Source organism: Pinus tabuliformis, chromosome 5_2, assembly GCF_031772625.1.
Source record: "Pinus tabuliformis cultivar Carrire ecotype Pingquan chromosome 5_2, CPIR1, whole genome shotgun sequence".
Taxonomy (NCBI): domain Eukaryota; kingdom Viridiplantae; phylum Streptophyta; class Pinopsida; order Pinales; family Pinaceae; genus Pinus; species Pinus tabuliformis.
Genome location: NC_142306.1, coordinates 37,843,013 through 37,857,059, shown reverse-complemented (window position 1 = coordinate 37,857,059; position 14,047 = coordinate 37,843,013). Strand labels below are relative to the sequence as shown.

Sequence of the window (14,047 nt, the reverse complement as noted above, 5' to 3'; positions counted from 1 at the left end):
CAAATCCCCCGTGGGTACTTAGGCTAGTCTAAAAAAAAATTAGAATGTATCATATATGCTTTATGATTGCACATATTTCTTAAATGTCCTAATATATATATATATATATATATTCGTGTTTCCCCGTTTCCAAAATTTGGAGAGGTCGCGTTTCCCCGTTTCCAAAATTTGGGGAGGTCGCGTTTCATATCGGTTCCCGTTTCTCCATTTCGTGCAACCTAGACTTCAGGGTAGCAGGGTGGTGCTAGGGCAAGTTGTGGCTTGCACAGGGCATTGTGGCGTCCATTCATTTGTGTCTGATAAACGAACAGGGCAACGAAGCATCATTTTTTACAACAGTTGGTAAACAGAGTGTTGGGGCACTCATCAGGTTGTGTCCTGATCTACACAGCATTGGAAAGTCCTTCTAGTTGCAGCAATATAGTAGGGTTTAGTAGCGCCCTACAGGTTGTGGCCTGTGAATTAGGGGATTGACGCCTCCCTCAGTTGCAGTTGAATTCTTGATGTGATCAATTTTGTTTTAACAGGGAGAAGACAATTGCTAAAAAATCGTTCGGTGGTTTTTGACCCGGAGGGGGTTTTCCACCTAAAAATCGGTGTCCTTTGTTTTATCTTTCTGCATTGCTTATGGTGTTGTCTATTGTTGATCATTGGTTATGATCATTTTAAGAAGAACAATAATAATAACTTAAGATTAACTAATGCTCTGAAAAAAAAGATTAAAAAGTGTTAATTGCTAAGAAATATTGATTCACCCCCCTCTTAGTATTTCCAATAGCCCACTTGGCTAAGAATGGCTTCTCAAATGGGCTTTTCCTTTCTTGCCTCAAGGCAGAAACAATGGAGCATTTATTTTGGGATTATACTTTGGCCAAGTCGTGTTGGAAGCATGTTTAGACTAATCTGTCCACTATTCTTCAAGAGTGTCTTCATTGGTGTCCAATGTTGTTGTGTGACTCCAGATCTGTGGTCCATTCTTCTCTTAGTGGTATTTGGCATTGTTACACATCCATATACATGGGTTACCCTAGGAGAAGATTTTTCTACTACATTGGAACTTGCCAACCAACAACCCTCCCATGATCCATAGATAACTACCCTCAGATGCCTCTCATCCATTTTCCCATCATTACACCCAATGATCTAGCTTGTTTGTTGCCCTTCAGGCAACTCCCCAAAAGACACACTCAGTCGGGTGTGATTTGTTGTTGCATGGGCATATTTCTCCATCCCATCAAGTGCATTCCATTGCTCATAAAGATTCATGGATCCAGTGGTGTATCATTCCTAGTGCCCAATTCTCTCAAGATCAGTTGTGTTAGATGATGTTGCGTGATATCTTGAGCTACAGTTGGTACGGTTTCTGTAATGATTCTTAATAGGAATACAAGTGATAACAAGCAAACAATACATGCAACAAATTACAAAAACAAAATTTTCAGCAAACAACCATATAAAAGCTACAAATGGAGAACTTCTGAGCCATTTTATTATATTTCTACAAGTCAAATACAATAGATGATGGAATGGTGCACTTATGCTTGTCTGAAAGGACAAGAAGGACCAAACCCAGGTAGGAAAACGGCTGAGCTGAAGGCTGCCCAGTTGTTGCACCAATCTGCACTGCGCTGCCTAAAAACCACTGCTCTACTGAAGTTCGAATAGCTGGAAGGTGCACTGAAACTGCCCAAAAATTTATATGCTTTTAACCCTGGATTCCTTGGCCAAAACCCACAAAAACCCAGAAATGGTTTGGCCCAATTTGGACTTCCCAAAATCGACCCCAAAGGCACTATTCAATCCCCAGCAATTCTACACTGTCTGCTGCAAAGATATGGCTTAAAACCCCACCTTTGGTGCTCAGAAAATTATGAAACTTTATATTTGGGATCCTTGTCAAAAACCCAGAAAGGATTTTCGCTGGTTTAGACTTCTAATTTTTTACCCCCTTGGAGCCTCACCTCAACTCTAGCTGCCAATTTCGACTTGCTGGAAACTGCCTGTAAATCCACCTGAAAACTTCTCCAAAATGTTGAGTTCACCTGTGCTATCCAATCCCAGACTCCCCGGATGACCTCTTGGCCCAACTCCGCTGCGCCCAAGTACCATGAAAATCTGTTGTGTGGCATCTGCGTTGTCCCCTAGCCCAGCAGTTCGAATTGCTGGAATGTTGGCTTAGCTGGTTGTAAAACCCAGCAAGAACATTGGTCTAATGCTGACACCTTAGCTCCCCAACTCCTAGACAAGCAATCAAATCTCTGCTTGCCTCAATCTTCCTCTGCGTGTTTCCTTGTTGCCCAGAAATACGCACTCCTTGCTCTGCGTTGGTTGGTGGTGCTATGTCACTGCCCTAGAACTCCTGAAATCCTTGTAGAATTGCCTCTCTAGGGCGAGAATGTTGGCATTATGATATAGGTGTTGTCCTTGATGGCAACTCACTCAGATGAAAGATCACGGTGCAGCATGACCACCGCAAAGAATTACAGATCAGACTACAAAGAATGAAGAAAGAGAGGTATACACAGGTTCACCTTGACCAAGTTGCGTATACACGTAGGTTCACTGAAAACAAGTTGCATATACGTACACGCACTTTCACAGAAGGAAAAGCGCGTATATGTTGGAAAACTAAGTTTTGGTCCGAGGTATTTGGTCCAAGGTATTTTGATCCATGGTACTAGTCCAAGGTATTTGGTCCGAGGTATTGACCCTAGGTATTTGGTCCAAGGTATTGGTCCTAAGTGGTTTTGATCCATGGTATTGAGAAAGGCCTAAAACTATATAAGGAGGAGAAGATCATTAGGCCAAGCAGTGCAAGTATCGAATATCTGATGAAGTATGAGATCTAATATGCAGGTTATTGTCTTATGGTGCTTTGCTGGATCTGAACCAAGGATGAACCTTAGCAGTTGATGAGGGATAAGATCTAATGATGGATCGGAATCTTAAGGCTTAAAATGAATTATCATTATATGGTTTGACCATGTATAATCTAGATCTGAATACTGACACATGTGTTATTCTGTAAATGTTATGATCTGGGTATAACTGAAGTTTGGAATAGCTGCGAAATTATGAATTAATATTTACAGATGTGTACGTTTGTTGGCTTTGATAAAAGCGCGTATACACGTTGGTTTGACACATGGAAGTAGCATATACCTTATGAAGTATGTTTTAGCTATTTTTGTATGTTGTTGCAGAGTTTTGGGTGCTTTGGGTTCTGGTGACTGTATTCTGAATGATCAGATTCAGGTTATGATAAATGAGTTTCAGTGATTGGTTGATGCAGATGTACTTAATTGATGTTGTTGATGGGTCTAGTTTGAAAATTGAATGAAACATGGCCTTCAGATTGTGGTGTTGTGTTCCAAGAGTATCGAGTCTGAAAATTCATGAAACATGGTCCCTGGTAGAAGAGTGGAGTTTTCTATAAGCTTGCACCTACGTGCTAATAAACATATTGGCTAGTACAAGAGCTAGGGGGTTGTAGGTCCCTTCCAGTAGTAGTTGGAGAATGAGAGAAGGTTATAGCCTTCTGCAGGTGGGTGCCTGCGTACTAGTATGAGTCTGCAGCGGTACAAGATTGTAAACAGATTTTCTTATTATTAAAAGAAGACAAAGACGACAACAGCAAGTGGTTTTTACCCACATTGGGTTTCTACCTTATATCTTAGTGTTCATGTGTGTTGCTTATGTGTAATGCTTTATTCTACTTTAATACACTGTCTGATAAATCTCTGATATACTGGTTAAAGTTCAATACATGATAAAACGTCTAAATCAAAAGTTCTCTGCATATACACTAGTTGCTTTAAGTACAGTCGCGTGTACACGCTAGTTCACTTAGCTGAAGTAGCGTATATAAATATGTTTGGGAAATTAAATTATTGATCTGATAAAACTGATTCACCCCCCTCTCAGTATTATTTCCAACAGGGCACGGATGGTTCCCCGAAGTAGAGGTTGAATCTCCCGCTTGAGAGATTCGTGGCTAAACAGCCAGTTGACTCAGCTAAACAGCAGAGTGAACAATCAAGTGATTTTGTTTGCAAGATGTATGAATGAATCCCAAAATGAGAGCTACTCCCTCCTTATAACTCCTTGGGCCTCCCTTGCCTCATGTGGGCCCCTCCATCCACCTATTTGACTTTCCCTCCAAGATATTCGAATGGGCCAATTCGAATTCCCATGTGGGTGGCCCCCACATTCCACTAGCAACCAAATTAAGTCAAATTGCCTCCTAAGTCCCTAAGTCAAAAATGATGGGTTCTCTTCCTTAGCCAAAATTGTGCAAAATTGTGTAGCAACACCCTGTTACAAATGTGTTTGAAAAGGGACATGACAGTCCTCCCCTCCCAAATGTTGCTTGCCCTCAAGCAACCTCAAAGATGGGTGCTCCAATATGTGCTCACCCTCCTAGGTGGCATCCTCATCTAGCAAGTTCTTCCAACGCTCCAAAAATCGTTTGTCCTCAAGCAATGCCTGAACGAGCATCCTCTCTAACTGTTGCTCCCCATTGTCACTGCAACATGTGCCAGGGTCCTAGATGTGCCACTGAATCGTCCCTGACCTCAGCACTGTCCTGATATGAAAGAATCCTTCAATACCAGGATCCCAGGCCATCCTGTCCAACATGAAACTCCCCTTGCTCCACTCACTATCCTGCCCGGTGCAAGTACCAGAAGTCCCTTGCTCCATCAGTGACTCACTAAAGCCCAATGGAAGATCTGTATGATCTCCCCCTGCAGTAGTTGGCACATCCCTAAAGGTTATTGAGTTGTGAAGAGTTGTGACGCCCGAGTTCCCTACTAGTCCCAGAGTTGTGCCATCACGCTGATGCTGCGCTACTCTGACTATGTCATACTCCCCATCGTGCACAAACAGTATCCTCCTCTCCTGGAACTCGATGGTGGAATACTGAAAGAGGCGAGACACATCCTGCCTGGGCATCTCCATGGCACCAAGGCCTACCCATCCAAATCTAACTCCGAACCTGTGCAGCAATAGAGAATGTCTGCCTCCCCATATGATGAAACCCTCTGTGAACCCCCATGTGTCATCCCAAGAGCGAACTATATCACTCTGCCACGACTCCGCTCATCACGAGTGATCTGTCAATTAACTGAATCCCTACATCCCATAGGTAGACCTCCTACAGCATAGCCCTGACAACTGATGGAATGCCTTTGGCCCTCATCTCTAGTCTCTTCATGCCACCCATATATAGGCTCCATACATCATGAACTAATCTGAGGCATGCTAAATTGTCCAGTGTCTGCCACTGTGTAGTACTGATGACTACTAGAAACCACATGTGCCAAATAGCTACCTCGTGAATCCCCGTGGATACCATCAAGCATCGCTCATCTGTGTCCCCATCGATCCTGGGTGAACTACACCCAAAGGTATGCCCGGTATCTTTGTCCATGGGTGTCCCTGGAGGCAACACTCCAAGACCTCATTGTGTAGCACCATATGCCTCTGCATACCATTGATCATCCCAGTACTCCTGGACATGCCACTGTACACCGCAGCCTACCCCTGTACACTGCTGGATACCCTCGGCTGCAGCTATGCCATCCTGTACCATCCTGCTTCCTACCTGTGTCACTGCACCTGTCACTCCCTGCATGTACTCATTGCGATGTGAGGCACTCCCACTTCGCAACGCAGTCCAACACACTACAACACACCACCATGCATCTCCATGCCCACCTGTAGACCACTGCTCAATGCTAGATGCTCCCACACATCCCTGGATATGATGGCCTAGAGCTATGTCTCTATGTGTCAGGCCACACCCGATCAGTATCATCACCTCCACCATCGCATCATTATCCCCGCCAATGAATGGATCTTCCCTCCAAATCCCCCTGAGGGATCCAAGAAGTGACTCTCCCTATGTGTCAGCAGTGATGCCACCACTGCTCTGCTCCTCTGCATCCTTTGTGCCCCGCACAAAAGTGAAGAGCCCCCAGCTCCATGCAAGGCACCGTCTGGTGGCCTGCCAATGCCACCTCCTTTGACAACCTCCTACCAGAGTATGTTGATCACCTAGTGATCCCGTGTACAAATGCCATACCAAGAAAACCAAAAGAGTTTGTCCATAAACTGGTCGGCCACTGGTGCTGACCGAGACTTCCCTAGCGAATGTGCATGCTCAACTTCTAGGTCAACTGCACCATCTCGGTTGTAATCAACCGACATACATGGGAAATGATAGGTGGTCCCCCCGGATCCCAATGCCAGTCGGGGCTTCCAGCATCCCCCGTGCCTGGAAACTCCTACTGAGCTCCACCTGGGTCCACTACCATCTCCATAGTCCACTCCACTAGGTACCAACTCAAAATCTTTCGCCACCCAACCCCAAGAGAGAGATCAAATGCATGAACTCGTGCACATAGAACAACCCCAGCATGCAAGTGTTGCACCTTGTGCAACTCAGGTCGTCTCATCTCGCTATCCTAGTCAATACATACAATCTAACTAGGTAGCTCTGTCTCCCTCTGTCCAATGGGCCAAGGTAACCTAATAGTGTTGCCAATCCCGTCTATCTATGCCCGACGACGGCTACTCTCACGCTCCAACGTGCACTCTAGTTGCACCAGTAGGGAATCCAACTGCTCCCCAACATGCACTCTACTTGCACCAGTAGGGAATCCAACTGCTCCCCAACGTGAGTCAATTTGGTCGTGGACTCGGCACAAACCGCTCTCATGCCCTCCAGCTCCTCATTTTGCTACAGAATCGCCTCTCGCACTAACGCAGCCTTCCTTTTTAATGCTAGAAGGTCGGCCTGAAACTAATGGAACTGTCGTGGGCATCTATCACCTGTAAACTCGGTCACGGCTCCAGATACCTCAGCAACTGTTGGCATCTCGTCCAGGGATGGCACCCCCTCAACAAATGGCTCTATGCGAGTAGGCTCTATCCTCTCCACCAGGTGTCAACTGGGGCTATCAAAGAGGTCTCTAATAAAGGTGACTCTTGTGCCACACCGGGTATATCGATGTGCTCCTCACCATCCTGTGGGCTCTCAGTGTCATGCTCAACCTCCTCCTCAGGCTCCTGATATCTAAATCTAGGTCTCCACCAGCAAAAGTGCCCCTGGTCTCACCCTCTAACCGTCCTTGTCCTGTCTGCTCCTTTTTAGGAGATCTGGTGCCTTGATCTGGATGACTGCACCCCCACAGCCTGCTCACCTCTAACATCTTTGTTGTAAGGGTGAGGATGGGTTTGGTCTATCACCCTCCTCAACTGGGCCAACCTCTCATCGTCCCAATGAATTCCACCCTAGAATTTTTGCATACTGGATTTCCCTTGAGCCATTGGTTTGTCTCCAGTTTCACCCGTCACTGTGCACTCATACACAAAGCTTCCATGATCTTCTAGCTAATTTCCCGCAGCTGGGCCAAGCTCATGCTTTGATACCATTGTAAAGATCCTTAATAGGAATATAAGTGATAACAAGCAAACAATACATGCAGCAAATTACAAAAACGAAATATTAAGCAAACACCCATATAAAAGCTGCAAATGGAGAACTTCTAAGCCATTTTATTATATTTTTGCAAGTCAAATACAATAGATGATGGAATGGTGCACCTGTGCTTGTCTGAAGGGACAAGCAGGACCAAACCCAGGTAGGAAAATGGTTGAGCTGAAGGTTGCTTAGTCGCTGCACCAATCTGAACTGCACTGCCTAGAAACTGCTGCTCTACTGAAGTTCGAATGGCTAGCAGGTGCACTGAAACTGCCCATAAATGGTTTGACCTTATTTTGACTTCCCAAAATAGACCCCCAAAGGCGCTATTCAATCCCCAACAATTCTACATTGTCTGCTGCAAATATACGGCTTAAAACCCTACCTCTGGTGCTCAGAAAATTATGAAACTTTATATTTGAAATCCTTGTCAAAAACCCAGAATAACCCAGAAAGGATTTTGGCAAATTTAGACTTCTGATTTTTTACCCCCTTGGAACCTCACCTCAGCTCTAGTTGCCAATTTCGACTTGCTCGAAACTGCCTGTAAATCCACCTGAAACCTTCTCCAAAATGCTAAGTTCACCCAAGCTATCCAATCCCTGACTCCCCCGATGATCTCTTGGCCCAAATCAGCTGCTCCCAAGTACCACAAAAATCTGTTGTGTGGCATTTGTGTTGTCCCCCAGCCCAGCAATTCGAATTGTTGGAATGATGGCTCAGCTGGCTGTAAAACCCAGCAAGAACGTTGGTCTAATGTTGCTACCTCAACTCCCTGACTCCCAGACAAGCAATCAGATCTTTACTTGCCTCAATATCCCTCTATGTTTTTCCTAGCTGCCCAGAAATACGCACTCCTTGCTCTGCGCTGGTTGGTGGTGCTATGTCACTGCCCCAAAACTCCTGAAATCCTTGTAAAACTGCCTCTCTAGGGCGGGTATGGATGGACCCCCGAAGTAGAGGTTGAATCTTCGGCTTGAGAGATTCGTGGCTAAACAGCAGGTTGACTCAGCTAAACAGCAGAGTGAATAATCAAGTAATTTTGTTTGCAAGATGTATGAATGAATCCCAAAATGAGATCTACTCCCTCCTTATAACTCCTTGTGCCTCCCATGCCTCATGTGGGCCCCTCCATCCACCTATTCGACTTTCCCTCCAAGATATTCGAATGGGCCAATTCGAATTCCCATGTGGGTGGACCCCACATTCCACTAGCAACCAAATTAAGTCGGATTGCCTCCTAAGTCCCTAAGTCGAAAATGATGGGTTCTCTTCCTTAGCCAAAATTGTGCAAAATTGTGTAGCAACACCCTTTTACAAATGTGTTTGAGAAGGAACATGACAGTTTCACTATGTGGATTCCCTTACTTAGAAGTGATGCTTGAGTTTTGACTTGCTTGTGAAGTGTACTTAACATTAGATGGATACTTTATCACTTGTAACTAAGTAAAAATGTTATCTCGTTACTTTATCAAACCATGTTGGGACATAATTGCCTCTAGATAAGTGTGTCGATATTAACAAAAAGATCCAAATTCAACATGCAAGCCTCCATGAGTGAAATGAAAAATCCCAATGGTTGACTGTCCATGAAAAAATATGCATCAAAGCAGTAACATATGTTGAAAATGTAGCGAAGGAAGGTCTTATGGCTTATGCCTTAGCCAGTGAAGACTTCAAATTGTCTTTCTCTAGCATGAATGCGAATTCATGAGATAGACTTTAGTGTGATGAGTTGATTTCCAATTCACTGGAATGGTCATCAGTAGATTGCATGCATAGTGTTGGAGCTTCAGTTCGTTGGAGTCTTCTTTAGTTAGACTACAAGATGAGGTGGCAGAGACAAGTCCAGTTAGGACGAGTTAAGACTATAGAGACAAATTCAATTAGAACGAGTTAAGACTTCAGAGACAAGTGAAGGGAGGACGAGTTAAGTCCTCAGTTAACTCGGTTCACAACTAGAGGAAAACAAGGAGCAACTCGAGCCAGTTAACTGAGAGCTAGTCCAAGTATAACTGAGACTTGCTCCAATTAACTGGCAAAAGGAACTCATTGCACTTGTGTGAACAGAAATTCGAACTTGGCCTCCTTGCATGAATTGAAGATCTATTAAGGCAAGAGAAGGACGAAGGCACAGATTGATGATTCTTTATTGTTGGCAGAGCGCATTGGTTGAGGAGCGAAGATCAGGATTTGAAGAGTAGAAACCGAGCCTAGTTTCAGCAGGAAACAATTGAGTGTGCAGACCGAGATCAAGAGGCAAGGCCGAGACCATCTTCTCAAGGCAGAGAGCAGTGATCCAGGAGCAGGCCGAGAGAAATTGTGGAGTTGAGATTAATTTCTCAGAGACTATTTGCTGGCTGCAGTAGTAGCATACTAAATTTGTAAAAAAGTTATTTGCTCAAAGAACAATCAATAAAAATCCCACAAAAAAGAAAGCAGGTTTTCCCATTTGGGTTTCCTGGATAAATCACTGGTGTCAAATTTATGTTTGTGCATGTGTTTTTATCTCAAGTATTTTCTGCTGCATGTTTAATGTTAAGTAACTCTGTATCTTGGTGAAAGTTAAACTTGGTTTCAGTTTTCAGTTGACTTGATTTTTCAGTAAATTCATCTAAGTAGTTGCAAAGTTTCAAGAAAATTAACAACATATTGGCTCCAAAGCCACTATCCTCCAAACACAGTCTGCTTGGGCAAGGTTTTCAAACTGGACACTCCTTATGCTATATGAGGGGTAACACATTATAAATGCATGTATAACAGTACTAAATGTAACAATGAGGAACAAACAGTATCATGTTGTATGACTTGTAGTCTTACTTATGAAACTCAAGATGGAAATATCAAATATATTTTCATTTATAGTTCCTAACCAATTTCCCCGGCAGACTAGAGAAATATGAAACCTGATATACCACTCACTTCTTCAACATCAATCAACTTCCAACCTTCATGATTTCAATTAAATAACATTTTAAAAATCCTTTTAGAATCCAATGCCACTCAATAGTGGAAGCATTTAAAAATTTCCACTCTTTTGACCCAATATTCTTTTTAAATGTTGAAGAAACCCACATTGCAGAATAAAGGTTGTTTTGAAATATTTTGATGTTTAAATGTGAAAGAAACTCATATTACATAAGCGATCAAATTTCAAACTGGACAGAAAACCTCATAATTAAGTTCTGTCGATTTTCCGAGAACCCCTATTGTCCTTGTGATGTAATTTTTCTGCTCCATGATGCACTGATTTGACATTTGAAGTTAACACATACAGTTTTTCAAAAAAAAAAGCAAAAACTGAGAGTTGCATGTCAACAAACTATATATCTACAGAAAAAAACAAACCAGGTTGTTCAAAACACCAAGAAATGGTTTCATTCAAGGTATCTATGTTACAAATATTCAGTTTCCATTAAGGATTACTTTTGTGGATCTCATAATGCTTATGGTGTGTTTTGATACAACAAAAGTTTGATATTAGACTCCATTCGTTTTATCCTTTCGGACTCTAATTAGGTGGATTGGTCTCACATAAAGACCTGGTTTAAAATTTCGAAGTCAATGAGTGTCTGACAGCACAAAGATAAAGTTTAAACCATGAATGTATACAAAAGAATTATTTCATGCTTTGGAGGTAATCTCTTTCAAGCATATAAGAAGAGCACCCAGAGTCAATTGAGTAAAATACTACATTATTTGGAAGACAGCAAAAATTTTAGCTCCATGGCACCTAGAGGGGTTTAGAGCGATCTTAAATAGAACAGACATTAAAGGCAATTAACATAAGTTCACTGCTTAAAGATATTAAGAGAATGTCAAAGAAGCCTACTGCAGAATTTCTAGTTTGAAATGTTGATCCAAGAAGATGAAAAGAACCAACCTTCACCATTTTCCTCAAAATCAAAGTCTAATGTGTTCCTTATGAAACTAAAGAAACTTTTAACTGCTCCACTTTGAATGTCATCCAGGCTTCCAAAATTAACGCCATTTATCTGAGAAAATATGGATAAAAGTATTAACAATTTATGCTCCAAGGCTCTTTCAATGCTCTACTGAAAATAAATCAATGTGCAAAGGTGAAGCTAAATGGAACTTATTTAATTATTAAAGGTGGGAAAGCTATGAAACAGTGACTGACGTAACATGTAAACGTATAACTGAGCATCCTTGCAACATAGTGGAATACAAAAGCACATTCTCCCTATCACTCAATAGGCAGGATTGACCATTGACAAACCTTTCTTTGCATCGAGAGCAGAAAGAAATACCAAACACACCAGACAAATATGGAACTGAATAAAAATGTTTCGATGAAAGATTTCCAAATTGGAAAAAATGAAATCAAGTTAAAAGGACATCTTCATATAAAGAAATGCTGTAAGAATGTGGGATAAAGCACCAAAGGATGGGACATTGTAATGTTCCCAACTAAGATATTCCCAATTTGCACTTAAAATTTCTGAGTTTTCAATTGAGTTTCAATGAGTCTTTAAGTGTGGTATTTTGTCAAACTCAAGCTGACAAACTGTTGTAGGTGTAAATTGTTGTTTTGCTAATAAAAAGAGTGCAAAAGGCCAAGTAAATGCTCACAAAAACAACCCAATTCAAAATATAATAACCACAGGAAACCACACATAATATTTATCAGTGAAAATGAATGCTACAGCTTGTTACCCACCATTTTGTGGGTGATATCCCTAAGAGAATTTTTTTTTCTCCAAGATGGTCCTTAGTCAGCAGCCACCAGCTAGCTCATTATGCCTTTTCTCTGCCACCTAAGCCAGCGATGTGGTCCCTCGCCCATTTGCCATGATCGTATGTTTGAAGGTGGGCCTCCCGAACCTAAAGGTATGCCTTGTCATTTGGTAATTGAGTATTGTAGTTTGCTTATCATGGACACTTATGGGCATGGATTAATGGGGGGATTCGGCGGAAAGAATGGGTTAGGTCTGTGCTCTTGTCCCCTAGACCCCTTTTGGATATTAACCTTGCATCCTAGTCCCATGGGATCTCTTTTACTGACCATTTGGATTTAGGGATGGTATTTCATGGGAAACCCCGATTTTGGTTGCGTGGTCCCGCTCCCTTATCCGCTTATATTACCCTCTTTCCACTCATTATTACCCCATTCATCATTTCTCCCACCTGGGTCCACATTCCTCTGCTAGGTCCACATAGGGTTAGCTTGCCCCTTCTCCTTGCCCATGTGAAAATTCAGAAACCCCGAATCCTACTGCAGCAACTGATTAAGTTTCTTCTATTTGTTGAATAAGCTGAACAAATTGTTTACTGCATCCTACGGTAAATATCGAAACTAATACACTACAGCCTTCACAAATACAATAATGCGGAGTTCGAAGAATAGATGCACACACACACAAGTACACAGTTATTTTTGGACCAATGTCCCTAGAACAACCCAATAACATTGTTTTCGCTTTCTCATAGTTGGGGCTCTTGTATTATTTTGTGGCTTCATTGACGGCCTTAACCATATCATGCCAATAGGGAGGGCAAAGCACATTGAATGGTACACCACAAGCACAAAGAAACCAGACTATCTTTCCATCCACATCATCCCTCCCAACAACATTTAGGAAATCTCCTATTGTTCTTCTACTACCAGAGGTTATAGAAGTACCATGAGGAGATGAGCTACCAAATCTAGAGGTTGCACTTGATTCAAAATAAGTTTCTTGTTTATTGTTTTTTTGTTGTGCAGCGTCCCCTATTTGGATGTATTTTCTTCTTTGTTCAGCTGAAACCAATGTTGCACGACTTGTACTAGTATAAGACTCGATGAGGTATTAACTCGTCTACTCATATAAGACTCGGGAATGACCCTTATAAGACTCGTCAAAATACAAAAAAAATCAACTTAAAATGTGGTAAATTTTAAGCACAAAATAGAAACTGATGAAAATTCCAATCCTTATAAGTTATAAAAACCACAATATATGCAATAATTCATAACATCATCTCATATCTATAAAAGTACAACATAACTTATTCAATTTTTGTAAGCAAAACATTTAGATACTGAATAAGAAAAGGACTCATGATTCCATAATTAAAATCAAAAATGTCAGCAAGTTCAAAATTCAAACACATATGTCATAAATGATAAATGGTTGTCTCATAACAATCTTGTGTCTCATCACTCATGGACGACTACGCCTACAATAAGCCCTCGCGGAGCTAGTGCTAACATCAGAACGCTGAAGCAACTGTGAGGCAGGTGTATTTGGAGTCTCCATTTGAGATGGCAAACTAGAGAGATCCTCAGTCTCTTCATCAAGCCAACTCAAATCAAGGGCCTCCTCCTCCACAACCCAATCAGACTCTAAATCAATAGTATCCAATAAAATTGGATCTGTATCCTTTGGTTGCACTTGTTTTGTCAGCATTCGAAGGTTGTAGTAGATGAAAACCAACTTCTCCAACCTCTCATGCTCCAACCTGTTTCTCTTTTTGTTGTGGATGTGCTCAAACACTGACCAATTGCGCTCACAAGAAGAAGCACTACAGGGTTGACTCAAAACTCTGATGGCGAATTCT

The 14,047-nt window shown here is 42.1% G+C and overlaps 1 protein-coding gene across 6 annotated transcripts in view; it reads right to left on the bottom strand.

Annotated features, from left to right (window-relative positions):
• Positions 1-14,047, bottom strand: part of LPA3 (Low PSII Accumulation 3) — a 333,567-nt gene that overhangs the window by 281,270 nt on the left and 38,250 nt on the right. For all 6 annotated transcript variants that reach the window (XR_016261588.1, XR_016261590.1, XR_016261589.1 and 3 more), the window contains exon 5: positions 11,370-11,481. Coding sequence is in view for 2 of the 6 variants with exons in the window: in XM_089435799.1 (XP_089291925.1) it covers positions 11,370-11,481 (112 nt within the window). In the remaining 4 variants the exon portion in view is untranslated. The remainder of the gene's footprint in view (positions 1-11,369; positions 11,482-14,047) is intronic.